At 40.6% G+C, this 16,284-nt stretch overlaps 1 protein-coding gene across 3 annotated transcripts in view; it reads right to left on the reverse strand.

Moving 5' to 3' along the window:
- Positions 1 to 16,284, reverse strand: part of itgb2 (integrin, beta 2) — a 93,184-nt gene that overhangs the window by 53,164 nt on the left and 23,736 nt on the right. For 2 of the 3 annotated variants that reach the window (XM_043693218.1, XM_043693219.1), the window contains one exon: positions 2,442 to 2,505. The exons of the other annotated variant lie outside the window; for it this stretch is intronic. In XM_043693218.1, coding sequence (XP_043549153.1) covers positions 2,442 to 2,502 — 61 coding nt within the window. In that variant the 5' untranslated portion in view covers positions 2,503 to 2,505. The remainder of the gene's footprint in view (positions 1 to 2,441; positions 2,506 to 16,284) is intronic. 3 annotated transcript variants of the gene reach the window in all.

A 16,284-nucleotide genomic window follows, 5' to 3' on the forward strand; every position in this document is an offset into this window, starting at 1 on the left:
CTGCCTTTATTCCTGATGAAGGGCTTTTGCCCGAAACGTTGATTTTACTGCTCCTCGGATGCTGCCTGAATTGCTGTGCTCTTCCAGCACCACTGATCCAGAATCTGGTTTCCAGCATCTGCAGTCATTGTTTTTACCTCGTTACTTGCCACTTGTCAACCCAAGCCTGAATATTATTCTGACATTGTTGCATTTAAGTATGGACTGCAATAGTATCTGAGGAGTCGCGAATGATGCTGAACATTTTGTAATTGTCAGTGAATATGTCCACTTCTAACCTTGTGATGGATGGATGGTCATTGGCGAACCATCTGAAGATGGGTTGGCCAAGGACATCACCCTGAGGAACTCTTGCAGAGATGTCCTGGAGCTGAGATAACTGATCCCTAACAACTTCAGGCATCCTCCGAAGTGTCAGGTATGAATCCAACCAGTGGTGAGTTTTCCCCATGATTTCCATTGGTTCCAGTTTTGCTGTGGTTCCTTGATGACACATTTGATTGAACGCAGCCTTGATATCAAGGGCTGTCACTCTTACTTCACCTCTGGAATTCAGCTATTTTCTGCATGTTTGAAACAAGGCTGTAATGAGATCAGAAGCTGAGTGGCCCTGACAGAACCCAAAGTGGGCTTCAGTGAATAGGTTATTGCTGAGCAAGTACTGCTTCATAGCACTGTTGATGGCACCTTCTATAATTTTACTGATGATTGAGAATGGACTGATGCATAGTAATTGGCTGGAATATTTTGTCCTACTTTTCATGTACAGGACGTACCTGTTTAATTTTCCACATTGTTAAGTAGCTGGACTGGAACAGCTAGAGGAATGGCAACATACTATTGGAGAACAAGTCTTCAGTACAATTGCCAAAATATTGTCAGGTCCATAACCTTTGCAGTATCCATTGCCTTCAATAATTACTTCATATCATGTGGAGCAAATCAAACTGGCTTAATAAATCATCATTTGTTTTATACTATTCAGTGGGTTGCCTTTCATTGAAACATGCTTGCAATACTGCAGATTTGGTTTATCAGTAAAACTGAAGACAATAGACAATGGCTTCACGGTCATCATTAGACTCTTAATTCTCAATTAAAGAGAAGTGAACAATGCACGAGAGCAAGGGCAGAGTGGTCATAGTTCAAGTAGAATGAAGACATTAGCTTGGAAGCAATCTCAAGATCATCTAAGTGGAGATGTTCAGCAAGGTAAGAACCAAATCTGTGCTGCAGTGTGGAGGAAATTGAATCATGTGTAGCAAGTACAGGGTTCAAAATTGAAGAGTGTCAGTAAATCATGGTTTCATCTGGAAGTAGTATTTGGAGGCACACATGGTTGCAAGGAAGGAGATGAATAGGCAAGTATCACATTGAAAATTATTACAATGTATTATCATTTGAATCATTCATTTTCCTCATCAAAAAAACAGTTTGCAAACAAAAAGTACACAATCAAATTGTTTCCAAAATGAAATCAAAACTGATGCAAAATACATAGAAGTTATGTTGGTAAATACAGAATATAGGGAAAAACATGATCATGTTAATGAACTCTGTATTACTTTGATCATAGCATACTTGTAAGTCTTTGGTTCTCCTGTAATAGGTTGCTCAAATAACAAATATAAATACAATAAAACAAAGAATTGTGAATGTTGGAAATCTGAAATAAAACGTAGAAATTGCTGGAAAAATTCAGAAGGTTTCTGTTTCTCTCTACAGATACCTCTAGACCTGCTGGGTTTCTCCAGCAATTTCTGTTTTTGTTTCCAAAACAAATATGTCTGTTTAATGCAACAGAAACTAAATGGGACAGCCAAACTGTTCTGGTGAAAGGTCTTCAATCTGAAACATAGATACTGTCTGATCTGATTGAGTATTTACAGCATTGTCTCTTTTTATTTCAGCCAAGAAGTTGGATTTTCTCACATAAAGCATATTCTGTGCAAAACTTGGCCAATTGTAATATTGAGTTCTTAAACACAGTTATCTCAGTTATGCTCTCACCCATGTTAGAAATACACGTGTTCAAGTTCCCTCCAAAGATTTGAGTACAAGATCTAGGCTGATGCATCTGAGCCACATCGAGGACCAGGAAACTGAGGTCCATTCTGCCCTCTCAGACAGATGACAAAAACATCTATAGCACCTTTTAGTAGCAAGTAGGGAAAATCTCCTTGGTATCTGAGATAATACTTGCCCTTCAATCTAGACAACTAAAGTGGATTGTGTGATCATTTCTGTTTTTTTTTGGCATGGAACCTTGCAGTGTGCAAATTGGTTTCCATACTTCATCCATTACACTTCAGAAATATTTCATTAGTTGGAAGGTATTCGAGGATGACCTGCGGTTCTGAAAGATGCTCTATAAATGCAAGACTTCAATTCTTCTTTACTTGTAATCTCACCAAATGTATTTAAATTTCCCACTCACTCACCAGCTTGTCCTGTTCCCAGAACCAAGGCAAACACCAGTTGGAAGAGGAACCACTTGACCATTTCCTGTTTTGAAAAAAGGAAAGATCCAGATCACATTCTCCATTTGACCCTGAACATTTGCTTTGGATTGCATTCATAAAACAGTCAACCTTCAAATTTATTCAGTATTATTCATTTAAATGCACCCAGACCTGCAGTCTCTGCCCTGAGCTGTGTTGACCCTTAAATGCTGACCAGCAACATTGCGTGAATTTGACAGTTTGCAATGAATATGAAATGTTTTGTTTAACATTACAATGTCATTTAGACATTTCCTCTTTAGCATTATACTCCCTCTTTAAGATGATAATACAGTTCCAAGCCCATTTACTGGACTATGACCTCTGATAGTTTTAGCAATCTGCCTTTGCAATGAACCCTGGTAGGACACACTTCAGATTCTTCAGCAGCTCCTCAACCCACAAATTTCAGAATTATAACAAACCTCTCCCGAGCATGACTTGGAATTACAGGCACGTGGAACTTCCAGCATTGAAATGGGTCATTCAGCCTCAGCAGTTCATTCCAGGATTTAAGCTGTTCTCATCGAACATGATCAGCATAGTACTCCTCTTCCTTCCCCCTTATGTACTTGTTTAGCTCCCCTTAAATTCATTTGCACTGCAGACCGCAAGTGCAGTGCAAGTTCCAAACTCGCAGCACTTTGTGGGCAGAGATGTTTCTTTGGAATTCTCAATTTGATATCTCAATGATTATCTTAAATCAATGGTGTCTCATTTTGCTATTCCTCAAAAATGAATTTCCTCCACTTGTGTCAATTCTATCAAAATATGATTTTACATTTCATATATATTTTATATGTTATCATTTAAAAGTCTTCTATTCAGACACCCCTCAACCCTCTCCTTTCCTGATAACTACAACTTTGGAATTCTAATATGATTTTTGTAAATCATTTTTCACCTCTGCAGTTCCTCTTTATCACTTTTAGAACAGAGTATCCAGAACAGGATTTAAACATGCTCTGACCATGGTTCAACACATGGTGTATAAAACTTCTCTAATTTTTAGTTTTATTTCTGTCAAAATAAATCCTTGCGTCATTAGTTTGTCTTTGGAAAGACCTTACTGACCTGAATCACAACTTCAAGTGATTGGTGGATTTGTCCCATTGTCCCACTACCCAATTCATGTTCTTATTTCCAAATAATATGTGTTCCTTATTTTTGTTTGTAAATCAAGATACCTGACAGTTATCCATGTTGAAATTCATTTGCCAATCATATGCCTGTTCTGTAAATTCTTCTAATTTATTGCAACCACACTCAGGTTGACCATTCTTTGTTCTCAGTTGCTCATGAATTAAAACATTGTGGTTTTGATTAGAAAATCTGAACCATTAACAATACTGTTAAGAGGAAATGGTTCCTGTGAGGATTCCAATGGGAGCTCACATCCCACCTTCTGGGACTCAGATGAACTATCCCCTTCTTTCTGCTTTCTGACCTTCTGTGAGCCAACTAATCTTTCTGCCAGAATTCATTTGAATAAAACTCACCCTTTTAATTGAAAAACATGAACTACCCTTTCTGTTCAGTCAAGCACCACAGACAGCATCTTTAACATAAACTAAGGAACTGCTGATTCCTGAGGTAAAGAAATATACCCTGGATCATTCCTGAAAATTTGAAATTTTCCATTGCTCAGGAACTAACACTTCCTGTTGCAGGATTTTTTGGGACTTTGATTATATTTTAAAAAATATTGTCAAACCCATTATTATCTATGGTATGTCCAAAGGATCAGAAGAACTTTTCGTGCACATCTGTAGACCCCTGTGGATGGCGGGACAGCAAGACAAGATGGTCAAGAAGGCATATAGAATACTTGTCTTTATTAATCATGGTATCAGCTGTAAGACCAGACAGGTTGTACTGACAGTGTAAAAAGCACTGGATAGGCCACATTTCAAGTACTGCATTCAATTCTGGTCTCCACATTATGGAAAGAGGTAATTGCATTTGAAATAGTATCGAGCTGATTGGAAACATGGATAGATTGGAATCAATTATTTTTGTTGGAACAGAGCAGGCTGAGGGGAGACCGAAATAAAGTGTTTGAAATTATAAGATGTCTGGATAGAGAGGATAGGAAATCCTTGGTTGAGGGGTCAGTAAACAGGAGGCCTGAATTAAGGGTAAGAGCTATGAAATTTAGATGGGATTTGAAAGGAAATTATCCACCCAGAGGTTGTGAGGGTATGGGACACACACCCTATAAAGGTGGCAGAAGCAGAAACCCTCATCACATTTTAAAACTATGTCTGTATTCACTTGAAGAGCATGAACCTACAAGGCTACAGGCAGAGAAGTTAGGTTAGGTTGGATTCCTCTCGTCATCTGGCACTGACCGAGGCTGAATGAGCTGCGCCCATGCTGTACAGTACTATGTTTCATGCATCAACAGCTAAAATATGATTCATTTATTCCATGTTATGATATTGAGATGCAAGACAATCATGCAAAGCACAGGGACAATTTTTGTTTCAGTGGGTTTATATGGGGTGAGGTTTCCTGCTGCTACTTCCTCATATACTCAATCCTTACAGCCGGGCCTCATCAGTAATGAACTGGTGAGGAGCTAGAACAAAGCACTTGTCTTGTTGGAGACCCAGTAGTTGGGATGACAGAAACCTAACAGAGCAGCTACTACTTACGAACAGTGTTTGACTTTGTGCAATACTGCAAAATTCCTCCTCTTGTTTTTATTTCCATTGGTTTCACTCGTTAGAAAAAAAGAGCTGCTGACTCACTATCACCTTACATGATCACACAGAAATTGAATGCATTTCAGTCGAACAGCGTGCCAATTCACTGTGTGTTGAAGTGTTGTGACTGTACGGGAGACAACAGACAGGTTTCCCTGTCAGTTTTAAAAGAAAAGAAAGTAGTATTAATTGTACATGACACCTGATATCTAAAACTGTTTAAATAATGCTTCAGATCTCTCTCTCTCTTTCAGGCACATAATAAGTCATCGAAAGAGAGAGTACAGTAAACTGTTTGTTGTCCTTAAAGAAAGTCATTCATATATGTGTCCTGTAGATTGGACTTGGCTGACATTGGGATGGACTTTGTGAATTTTCTGGATTCTGCACCAAGAAAAGTTGAAAAATGTTGATGGACAATTTATGTCTTTGCCGTTGGAGTCAGCAGCTCCTTAGTTTATGTTAAAGGTGCTGCCTATAATGTTTGCCTGTTCGGAACATGCGGGATACGTGCCTGCAGAAATAGCTTGTGAGGAAAAAAGGGACCATTCCTCTTGCTATTCAATGGTGACAGTGTCTGCAGTTACAAAAATGGCATTAGGGCCTTGACAATGTCATTGATTCTGTGACAGATTCTGTGCCATCCTCCAGCTGACATGAGATCCATCTGCCTAACCTAGTCATGAACCTCGGATTTGTTCAATCGGATTGCAACAGCAGCAACAAACGTCATCAACCACTGGAATATGAATTGTCTTTTGGTGCCTTCTTACTACTGGTTCAGAGGCACTCTGCCTAATTTTGACAGTACTTCCAAAACCTTCCCATTGAATGTGAGTCTAACGTTTCAGACTCAGTGTGAATCTGGAGGTTGCAAAAGGTGTCGAGCGGGGTCATTAGGGATGGGGGAGTAGCTGGGTGGAGAAAGGTTTCTGTTCTGAATGGAAAGGTGAAGCTTCAGTTGCTGAGGACAAAGGAGTTTCATTTGCTGAGGGATAGGAGTGTAGTTCTGACTGGGTTACAGGAGGGATAGGGGTTGTTGTTGAAACAGGAGTTGAGTTGAGGAAAATTGATGAAAAGGCAGGGTTTCCTCAAAATAAAAATGAACACCTTGCTTTCCACAGGCTGTCTTTGCAACTCAGTGAGCAATCCATTAGATCAAGGTCTAAGAAATCAGTCTGAGCTTTACAGATGTTACTGCTCCTGTGGAGCTCACAGTCTCAAAACCACGTCTCACAACTCCATGTCTGGGAGCTCCAGTAGCATATGTCGCCGTTAGCCCTGTGTCCTGTGACTTTGATCCTTTGAGAATCTAAGCTCAGTTCCTGCAATACAGTACCAGTATTCCACTGTGTGGCGGCCTAACCTGAAACCCTAAACGTACATGAGTATTTCACTGAGACACACAGTAGAGACCCATTCACTGTCCACAGAAAGTAACATCTACCAAATATGCTGATGATCTGGATCAGGCAAGCTATGTGCGTACTTTCAACAGTAGCTAGATTTCTTCTGCACAAACTAGATAATTTCTTCATGCTACATCCTCATGCCAGACTGACAGGATATGGTGTAACATCATAATTCCATTGCTGAAACAACTTGAGAAATTCAGCATTTCCCAGACCAATGACACTGAAAGCCACATCCGTTCAATGTCGCAAAACCAGTGCTGAACTTCACTTGGGCTCTGCTTAAATTATTTTGAATCAAACTGTTTTTTTAGAATCTCGACAAACTGCATAATGTGCGACTTGTGTACCTCAGACAGTTCAGATAAAATTGAACTTGAAGAATAAATACCTCTGGTTCCAAACAATTTGAGATTTCAGTCGATCTTTCAAAAATGTTCTATTGATCTGAGAAACGACATTGAACATTTCAACAGCCGAGCGTTTGTTATCCCAAAGCGCAGAATTGGTCAACACAGAAAGTGGCCATGCTGCCCATCATGTCTGCAGTGGCTCTCAAATGTATGATTCACTAGTGCCATTCTCCTGTCATTTCCCTGTAACCCTGGAATTCAAAACCGATTCCCTTCCCTGCTTCAAGTGAACCTGTCTTCCCCACATTCTCAAACATTGCATTGCAGCCCATAACCACTCACTGTGTGGAAGAGTTTTCTCCCATGTCACTTTTGCTTCTTTTGCTAATTATTTTAAGTCTGAGCCTTCTTTCCCCATCCTCTTTTATGCGGGAGCAGTATCCAGAGTCCTCTTAGTTTAGACTAAGTGCTGTCCCAAATGAAGCTGCCAACAGTCAGAAGCTAGCAGTGACTGTGAGTAACACTTCATAGGCTGGTCTTTCTAACTCCTCTGTAACAGTAAACGTCTGGAACAGTGGGTGAGGATAAGTGACTTTCTGGACATCTAGGGGTATGGCAGGCTGGAGGTTGTGGGGATACGAGAGCTCAGAAATGAGGACTAACAGGTGGTTTTCAGTGGTCAACCCCCTCCCCCCACCCCTTGCAATTTGGAGCGAACGGAGACCCTCACACCTAGTCAATATGGTGAGTAGGTCACTCTGTTTTACTCAGTTGGCTGCGTGCCATTTTTCTTCTGGGAATATAGTTAATCTGAAACACTTGTGAGAAGCAGACCATAAGACCACAGACCATAAAATATAGAAGCAGATGAGGGCATTTGGCCCATTGAGTCTGCTCTACCACTCGATGATGGATAATATGTTTCTCAACCCCAATCTCCTGCCTTGTCCCCATACGCTTTGATATCCTCACTGATCAGGAACCTATTTTCTATGATTCTGTCTCAGTCTTAAATACACTCAATGAGTTGGCCTCCACAGCCATCTATGGCAATGACTTCCACAGATTAACCATCCTTTGGTTGAAGAAATTCTTCCTCATCTCAGTCCTAGAGGATCCTCTCTTTTCCCTGAGGCTGTGCCATTGAGTCCCAGTCTCCCCTACTCATGGAAACATCTTCTTCACATCCACAGTATCCAGGCCTTTCATTTTTCTGCAAGTTTCCAACAGATTCCCCCCTTATCCCTCTAAATTCCAATGAGTATAGACCCAGAGTCCTCAGTCGCTCCTGATATGACAAGCCCTTCATTGCTGGCATCATTCTTGTAAACCTCCTCTGGACTCCCTTCAATGCTAGCACATCCTCCCTTAGATAGGGGGCCCAAAACTGCTCACAATATTCCAAATGCAGTCTGACAAGAGCCTTGTACAACTCCAACAGTACATCTCTGCTCTTGTATTCTAGCCATCTCGGAATTATTGCTAACATTGTATTTGCCTTTCTATCTGCCAATGGAAGCTTCTTGTTAACCTTGAGAGAATTCTGAACTAAGACTCCCAAGTCCCCTTGTGCTTCTGATTTCCAAAACCTTTCCCCATTTCAAAAATAGTCAATGCCTCTATTCTTCCTATCAAAGTGCATAACCTCACACTTTCCTACATTACATTCCAAATGCCACTTCTTTGCCCACTTTCTAAGCCTTTAAGACCTTCTGTAGCCTCCCTACTTCCTCAACACTCCCTGTCCTTGCACCTATTTTTGTATTACCTGCAAACTTAGCAACAATGTTCCTTTGTTCAGATCATTAATGTATAACATGAATAGTTGTGGTTCCAACATGGACCCCTGCCAATCTGAAAAAAAAACCCTTTATCCTCAGTCTGTGCCTTCTGCCAGTCAGACAATCTCTATTCATGCCAGTATCTTGCCCCTAAGACCATGGGCTCTTAACTAGCAGCTTCTTGGGTGGCACCTTGTCAAAGGCCTTCTGGAAATCCAAATAGATTACGTTCATTGTCTCTCCTTTGTCTAACTTGCTCATTACTTGATCACTTAAGGGCCTTAATTAGCAAACCAAGCATATGCTATAAATATTTGTGCCACCCGTGGACAGAAATCCAATAATGCCAAAATTTTCTTTGTAGGTTTTAATACAGAAACTTTATTTTTTCTTTATTAATTCATGGGACATGGGCATTGCTGACCGGGTCAGCATTCATTGCCCATCCTAACTGCCCTTGAGAAAGTGGTCGGCAACTTCCTCAAGTTTATTTATTCTTTGCACGTGTGTTCATTTGCATTCTTAATCTTCACTTTTTTCTCTAATAATCCTCCTGCAATCTCCAAGACCATTTTGTTCATTGACTCCTTTATATTGCCAGTTCAACTGTTGTGTTGCTTGTTCTAGTCCCAATCTCCAAAATTGCCTTGTTTCCTGTGCCCCATTGTTCTCTACTGATGTAAGTGCCCTATTGCGGGGTACATTCACATCTCCTGGACGCTTGATGAAGACAGGCCAGATTTTTATCAATCAAGGTTGGGACCTTTTCCCCTGGAGTGTAGGTGGTTAAGGGGTGACCTTCTAGAGGTTTTTAAAATGATGCAGGGTACAGATAAGGTGAATGGCAGGTGTCTTTCCCCTATGGCGGGGGATTTCAGGAGGGGGGGGGCATATTTTTAAGGTGAAAGGAGAAAGATTTGAAAAGGGCAGGAGAGGCAACGTTTTTGCACAGAGAGTTGTTCGTACGTGGAATGAATTTTTAGAGGAAGTGGTGGATGCGGGTACAGTTGCAACGTTTAAAAGACATTTGAATAAGTTCACGAGTAAGAAATGTTTGAAAGGATATGGGCCGATGGCAGGCAAGTGGAACGAGTTTAGTTTGGGATTATGGTCGTAATGAACTGGTTGGATCGAAGGGTCTGTTTCTGTGCTGCATGACTATGACTCCACAAGAAGTCATTACCAACATCAAGCACTGCCCTGCATTTGAATGGAAACACTGATGTTCAAAAGGCTATCTATTATAACACATTGTGCCGTGCATCTGTTGACCATCTGTAACTGCCAATGAACTGAGTGGCTTTCTCGGCAATTTCAGAGTCAATCCCAATTTTGTGGGTGAGAGTCACAGGTTGGCCAGACCAAGTAAATATTGCACATTTCCTTCCTGAAAGGATATTACAGAAACAGATAGGTTTTTACAAAGATTGTTTTATAGTTACCATTACACTAATTTTCATATTCCTGTATTTATTCACTGCACTTACATTCCACCAGCAGTTATGGTGGGTTTAAACCCATATGCCTGGAATATTAGTCAGGGGTTCTGGATTACTTGTGACATTTCCACATCCCTTAAAATGTCACATCCATTGGTCAAAACTGTGAGGTAGATACCAAAAGAGTTGTTTGGCTATTAGTTTTTGCCAGAACATTCTCTTTTCTAACTTAAAGCATTGACTGACAGTGAAGTACAGTTCTATCAGGATATGCAGTCTATTAATCATGCGGACATTCATGCAGGCAGAGAGAGTTGCCATGTGTTTCAATGGCCACGTCATTGACTAATCTTTTCCACAAATACACATTGCTGTCCACTGATCCATGTTACAATCATGACAGGAAGCAACAATGATTGTTTTTTGATGCAGAAAACTGAGCCCAGTTATGATTCTCCACAACAGAAACCAGTTCAACACCCGGCAGGAATTGTCTCGGTATAAGTGGATCAGTTCTAGTTCATTTAGTCTCAGAAGAAGGCTACTGATTTAACAGAGGATATTATCTTTTCTGAATCAGAATGTTGTGAGTTCCAGTTCTGTTCCAAAGAGCACAATGTCCAGGATGACACAGCAGACAACGTCACTAATTATTAACCCAACCTGTGTGGTTCTTCAGGATGTGTTGGTGATCTGTCTTTTCAGACTGCTTTGGTCCATCTGATGCAGGTAGTCCTGTAATGCTGCTTGGAATAAAGTTCCTGGATTTTGACCCAATAACAATGAAGAGCTGGTAATACATTCTAAATCTGATGCGTGGCTTGTTTCTGGCGCCCGTGTTCTGCTGGATGTTGGAGATTGCAGAATTGACTGAAGCAGCCTATGCCAATATGCAGCAAGACTGAGACAACATGTAGCATTAGGCTGCTGAGTGGAAGTTGCTAGGCAAAATGGTGGAGTTGTCCTAAGTCATTGACTTGTAATCAAGAGCCATAGGAAACAGCCATACAAATTCTGTGGTCACAAGAGCAGACCAGAGGCTAGGCATTCTGAAGCCAGCAACTCAGTTCATGATTCCCAAAGTCAGTCCACTATCTACAAGGTACAATTCAGGAATGTGATGGAAACTCCCCACTTGTCTCAATGAATATAATTGCAATAATATTCAAGAAGCTCAATACCATTCAGGAGAAAGCAGTCTGCTTGATTGTCACATCATCCATCAAGGTAAACATCCATTCCCTCCACCACCATCACAGGGTCGTAGAGTGTACCCTCAACAAGACGCAATGCAGCAATGAGACAAACTTGTGACATCAAACCTGGACAAAGGCACTGGATGCACGGGAACACCACCACCTGCAAATCTTCCAAACCGCACACCATCTTTTTCACAGTCACTGGGTCAAAGTCTTGGAAATCACATCCTAATAGTATTGTCATGTCTGCTCCAAATGGACTGCAGCATTTCACAAAGGCAGCTCTCCAGCACTTTCTCAAGGACAATTACGGCCATGGCCCACCTCTCATTAAGGAATAGAAAACTTTCCAATAATGTTGTTAATGGAGACTCACTGAGATGCTGCAGTATATCTGCAGGGGATGGTATTATGCACTAGTAGTGAAGGGAATGAATGTTTGAAGTAGTGGATCAGGTCTCAATCCAACAAGCTGCTTTGTCTTGAGTCCTGTCAAACTTATTGACTGAAACTCGAGTTGTATACATCCTGGCAAGCAGTCAGTATTTCATCCCACTCCTGAACCGTGCCTTGCAGGTGACAGAAGGACTTTGAAAAGTGAGGAGGCGAGCCGGTCCCTGCAGAATCCCCAGCCTCTGACCTGTATTTATAATCACAGTACTGCATTTACATGACTAATTGATTTTGTTTTTGTCAATGGTAATCCCCAGGATGTTGATTGTGGCTTTTAAGTGACGGTACTGCTAGTTAATGTTGAGAGGAAGTTGTTAGATTTTATTCCATTGGCACCAACCAATTCCTTGCCTTTGGGTTGCATGATTGATCCTTGTCACTTATCATTCCAAGCCTGAGTCACATCCAGGTTTGGATTCCTGCCGGAATGAACTACTTTGCTACCTAAGACTGTAAAGTAATGAATGAATCTCCTCTCTTATGATGAAGGGAAAGTGTTTGATAAAGCAGGTTGGGTCCAAGATACTCCTGCAACAATGTCCTGGCACTGACATGATTGGCCCCCTTCCTGAAGAAGGGCTTATGCCCGATACGTCGATTCTCCTGTTCCTTGGATGTTGCCTGACCTGCTGCGCTTTTCCGGCAAACACATTTTCAGCTCTGATCTCCAGCATCTGCAGCCCTCACTTTCTCCCCAATAATCACAGCAGTATGACTCCAAACAATAGAAAGATTTCCCCCGATTTCATGTCGGCTTATTGCTATGTACATTCTGACACATGCTGCCTTGATGTCAAGGTCAATCACTCACCTCATCTCAAACATTTAACTCGATAATCTCTGTTTCGACCAAGAATGCAATGAAACCAGAGTTGAATGACCTTGGAAGGAACCCAAACTGAGGAAAAGCTCATAGCAACTGCTCCCTTTATCACTTTGTAACTGATTGAAAGCGATGAAAGTGTAACTGATTGGTTTTTTCTTGGACAGGATGTAACTAAGAAATGTCCATTTTGTCAGGTTGGTTTTGAGTTCATGTCTGCCCTTCCTGCTGTAAAATATATCATCATATAGCATTATTTCAAACAAAAGCAGGCGAACTCTATCACTAAAATCCCTGAAATAACTGGTTATTATTTTATTACTGTTGGTGGACCTCGCTGTATGTCAATTAGCTGCTGCATTTTCCATGTTATAACATTTTTGAAAGTATTTTTTGAAGTTCTCAATTCACTGGAAACGTCTTTACACCTTCTTTAGGTTTTGAAAGGCACAATATAAATGAAACCTATCTTTCCTTCTTCTGAGGCTCTAGTGGCACAATGGTAGTGACCTTATCTCTGGGCTGGGTTCAAGTGTCACATGCTCCAGAGGTGTGCAATAACATCTCTGAACAGCTTAATAAAGAAAGTGTCATGCACCCAAAAAAGCACTACCATTTCTTATGGACTGCAATTTAATTTCAAAAATAGCACATTGTATGCAGCATCTTGTATATATGAGGGTGTTGCTATAAGCTGCTGCAGAAACACATCACAAACTTCTCATTTCCTGTTTTCAGTTAAAATGTGCATGAGTCATTTGATTTGCAGCTCAAGTTCACACATTTTGAATTGATTACTAATTGATATGTAAACCAGCAATACTCAAGTAAACCACAACATTATAATATTTTCACCAAGGCATAAATAAGGTGAACTTTCCTTTATGGAGACATAGAATTTTACACCCAGAAAGAGGTCATTCACCATATGCCAGTATTGCATTAGAGAGTCCTAATCCTTGTCCTTTCCAAAATTTATTTTTAAAATATTCAGTCCCTTGTCATTTATAAGCTATTTACTCTTGAGATGTTCACTTCCATCATGATGGCTGGTAAGTGTGACTCAACATGTCCTTGGAATTAATCTTCCAACCTGAGCCCAGAAGTGATGCGTAACATTCATATACATATGAATTCAGAGCAATAGAACACCATGAGACCCCTTGAACCTTTTTTGCTATTAAGTACGATCACAGCTGACCTGATTGTCGTCTGCATTTTCCTGTTTACCTCTGATATTCAGTTTCAAAGTAGAGTCATATTGGCCTTGAAGTGTCAACTCTCTTTCTCCCTCCACAGATACTGCTAGAGGTGCCAGGTTTCTCCTTGCATTTGCTGCTTTTCTTTCAGACCTACGGCATTCATTGTCCCATTTTAATATTTATAATCATGCAACAGATGAACAGGCCATCTGACCTAACACGTCAGCGCCAACCATGATGCCAAAAAATGTTCCTTTCTTCAGTCACAGTCATGTAGACTAGGCTATATTAAACTGGACATGACAGACATATGAAACTAAATTTGATAATCAGAATATTGTGATCTGATGAGTAAGATAACAGAGATTAAGGGGTAACTTGATTAGAATGTTAAAGATGTTAAGGAGAGCACATAGAGCAGATATTTGAACTATTTGAACTGGCTGGAGGATTAAGGACTAGAGAACAAGGTGGAATGATCAGAGTTAGACCTTTGAAATAATATTAATAAAATGCTTTAAATGGTATAACAGGTTTAGGCCTCTATTCCATTGTTTCTTTTAAATCTAAGATATTTCTTATCCAAAGGCAGTTGCATGGATAAGGTTGGTGATTGGAACACTTGAGGAACAGACTCAAGGGGCTAAATGGACTATTCCTACACTCTGAAACAGCTATTCAGAATTGCATTAGGTTGGGCAATATCTCATGGTTTCTTACTTTGCATTTCTTCCACGAACTGTGTAAATCAAACTAGGATGTAAATGCCTCGGACTCTTACCGCAAATATGGTACTATCTATAATCTTTCAAATTAATCATTGTCTCACCAGGTTCACTGGAAGTGTTAAGGGGGCATATAGCACATGATGCAATCAGATGCTTCACAACTCTCAGGTTACATCATTGGAAACATCGAAAATAGGACTAAGAGTAGGCCATTCAGCCTTTCGAGCCTGCTGCATCACTCAATGTGCAGCCAATCAGTATCCTGTTCCCACTTTTGCCTTATACCCTTTGATCCCTTTAATCCTAAGAACTATATCTCACCCCTTAAAAACATTCAATACTTTGGTCTCAATCACTTCCCGTGGCAGAGAATTCCGCAGATTCACCATTCTCTGGATGAAAACATTTTTCATCTCAGCCCTACCCCATAGCCTTAAACTGTTACCATTGTTCTGGGCTCTCTAGATTGGGAACATGCTTGCTACATTTACCCTGTCAAGTCCTGTTAGAATTTTACAGGGTCCTATGAAATACCTCCTAATTCTTTTAAACTCCAGTGAATACAGTCCTAATCAAGCCAGTCTCTCTTCATATGTCACTCCTGCCATCCCAGGAATCAGTCTGGGAGACCTTCATTGCACTGCTTCCATCTTTCCTCAGGTAAGGAGATCAAAATTGCACACTGTACTCCAGATGTGGTCTCACCATGGCCCTGTACAATTGCTCCAAGCCATCCCTGTACTGTATTCAAATCCTCTCACTAAAAAGGCCAATATACCATTTGATTTCTTCAAAACATGCTATACCTTGCATGCTTACTTTCAGTGACTGATATACAAGGACACCCAGGTCTTGTTTCAGCTTTCCTTTTCTCAATCTATCACCATTCAGATAATAATCCGCCTGTCTGATTTTGTTACCATAGTGGGTTACCTCAGATTTATCCACATTATACTTCACCTGCCATGCATTGGCCATTTTAACTTGTCCAAATGATACTGAAGCATCTCTGCATCTTCCTCAAAATTCTTATCCCGCTTTGTGCCAACTGCATACTTGGAGATATGGTACGTAGATCCTTCATCTAAATCATTGACATATTGTGTGCCAAACACTGCGGTACCCCACTAGTCACTGGCTGTCACTCAGACGTGACCTATTCATTTTGGTACATGACCCTCAATCCCACGTGCTTTAATTGTATATGCTAACCTCTTATGTGAGACCTTATTGCACACCTTCTGGAAGTCCAAGTAAACCACAACCACTGGTTCAACCTTATCAAGTCTATTAGTTACAGCCTTGAAAAACTCACAATAAATTTGTCAAGCATGATTTCCATTTTGTAACTCCATCCTGACTCTGTCCAACCCTGTCACTGTTTTAAGCGCTGTGCTATTAGATCCTTTAAAATGCACTCTTTCACATTTTCCCCATGACTGATGTTGGGTTAACCAGTCTATATTCCCTTTTTTCTCTCCACCTCCTTTTTAAATAGTCAGGTTAAATTAGCAACCCTCCAAACCATAGGAATTGTTCCAGAGTCTGCAGAATCTTGAAAGATGACTACAAATGCATCCACGGTTTCTAGGCATTTTTCCTTAAATACTCTGGGATTATCAGATCCAGGAGATTTTTTGGCCTTTAATCCCACAAATTACCTCAACATCATTTCCCCACTAATA

The sequence above is a fragment of the Chiloscyllium plagiosum genome, chromosome 7, assembly GCF_004010195.1.
Source record: "Chiloscyllium plagiosum isolate BGI_BamShark_2017 chromosome 7, ASM401019v2, whole genome shotgun sequence".
Classification (NCBI taxonomy): domain Eukaryota; kingdom Metazoa; phylum Chordata; class Chondrichthyes; order Orectolobiformes; family Hemiscylliidae; genus Chiloscyllium; species Chiloscyllium plagiosum.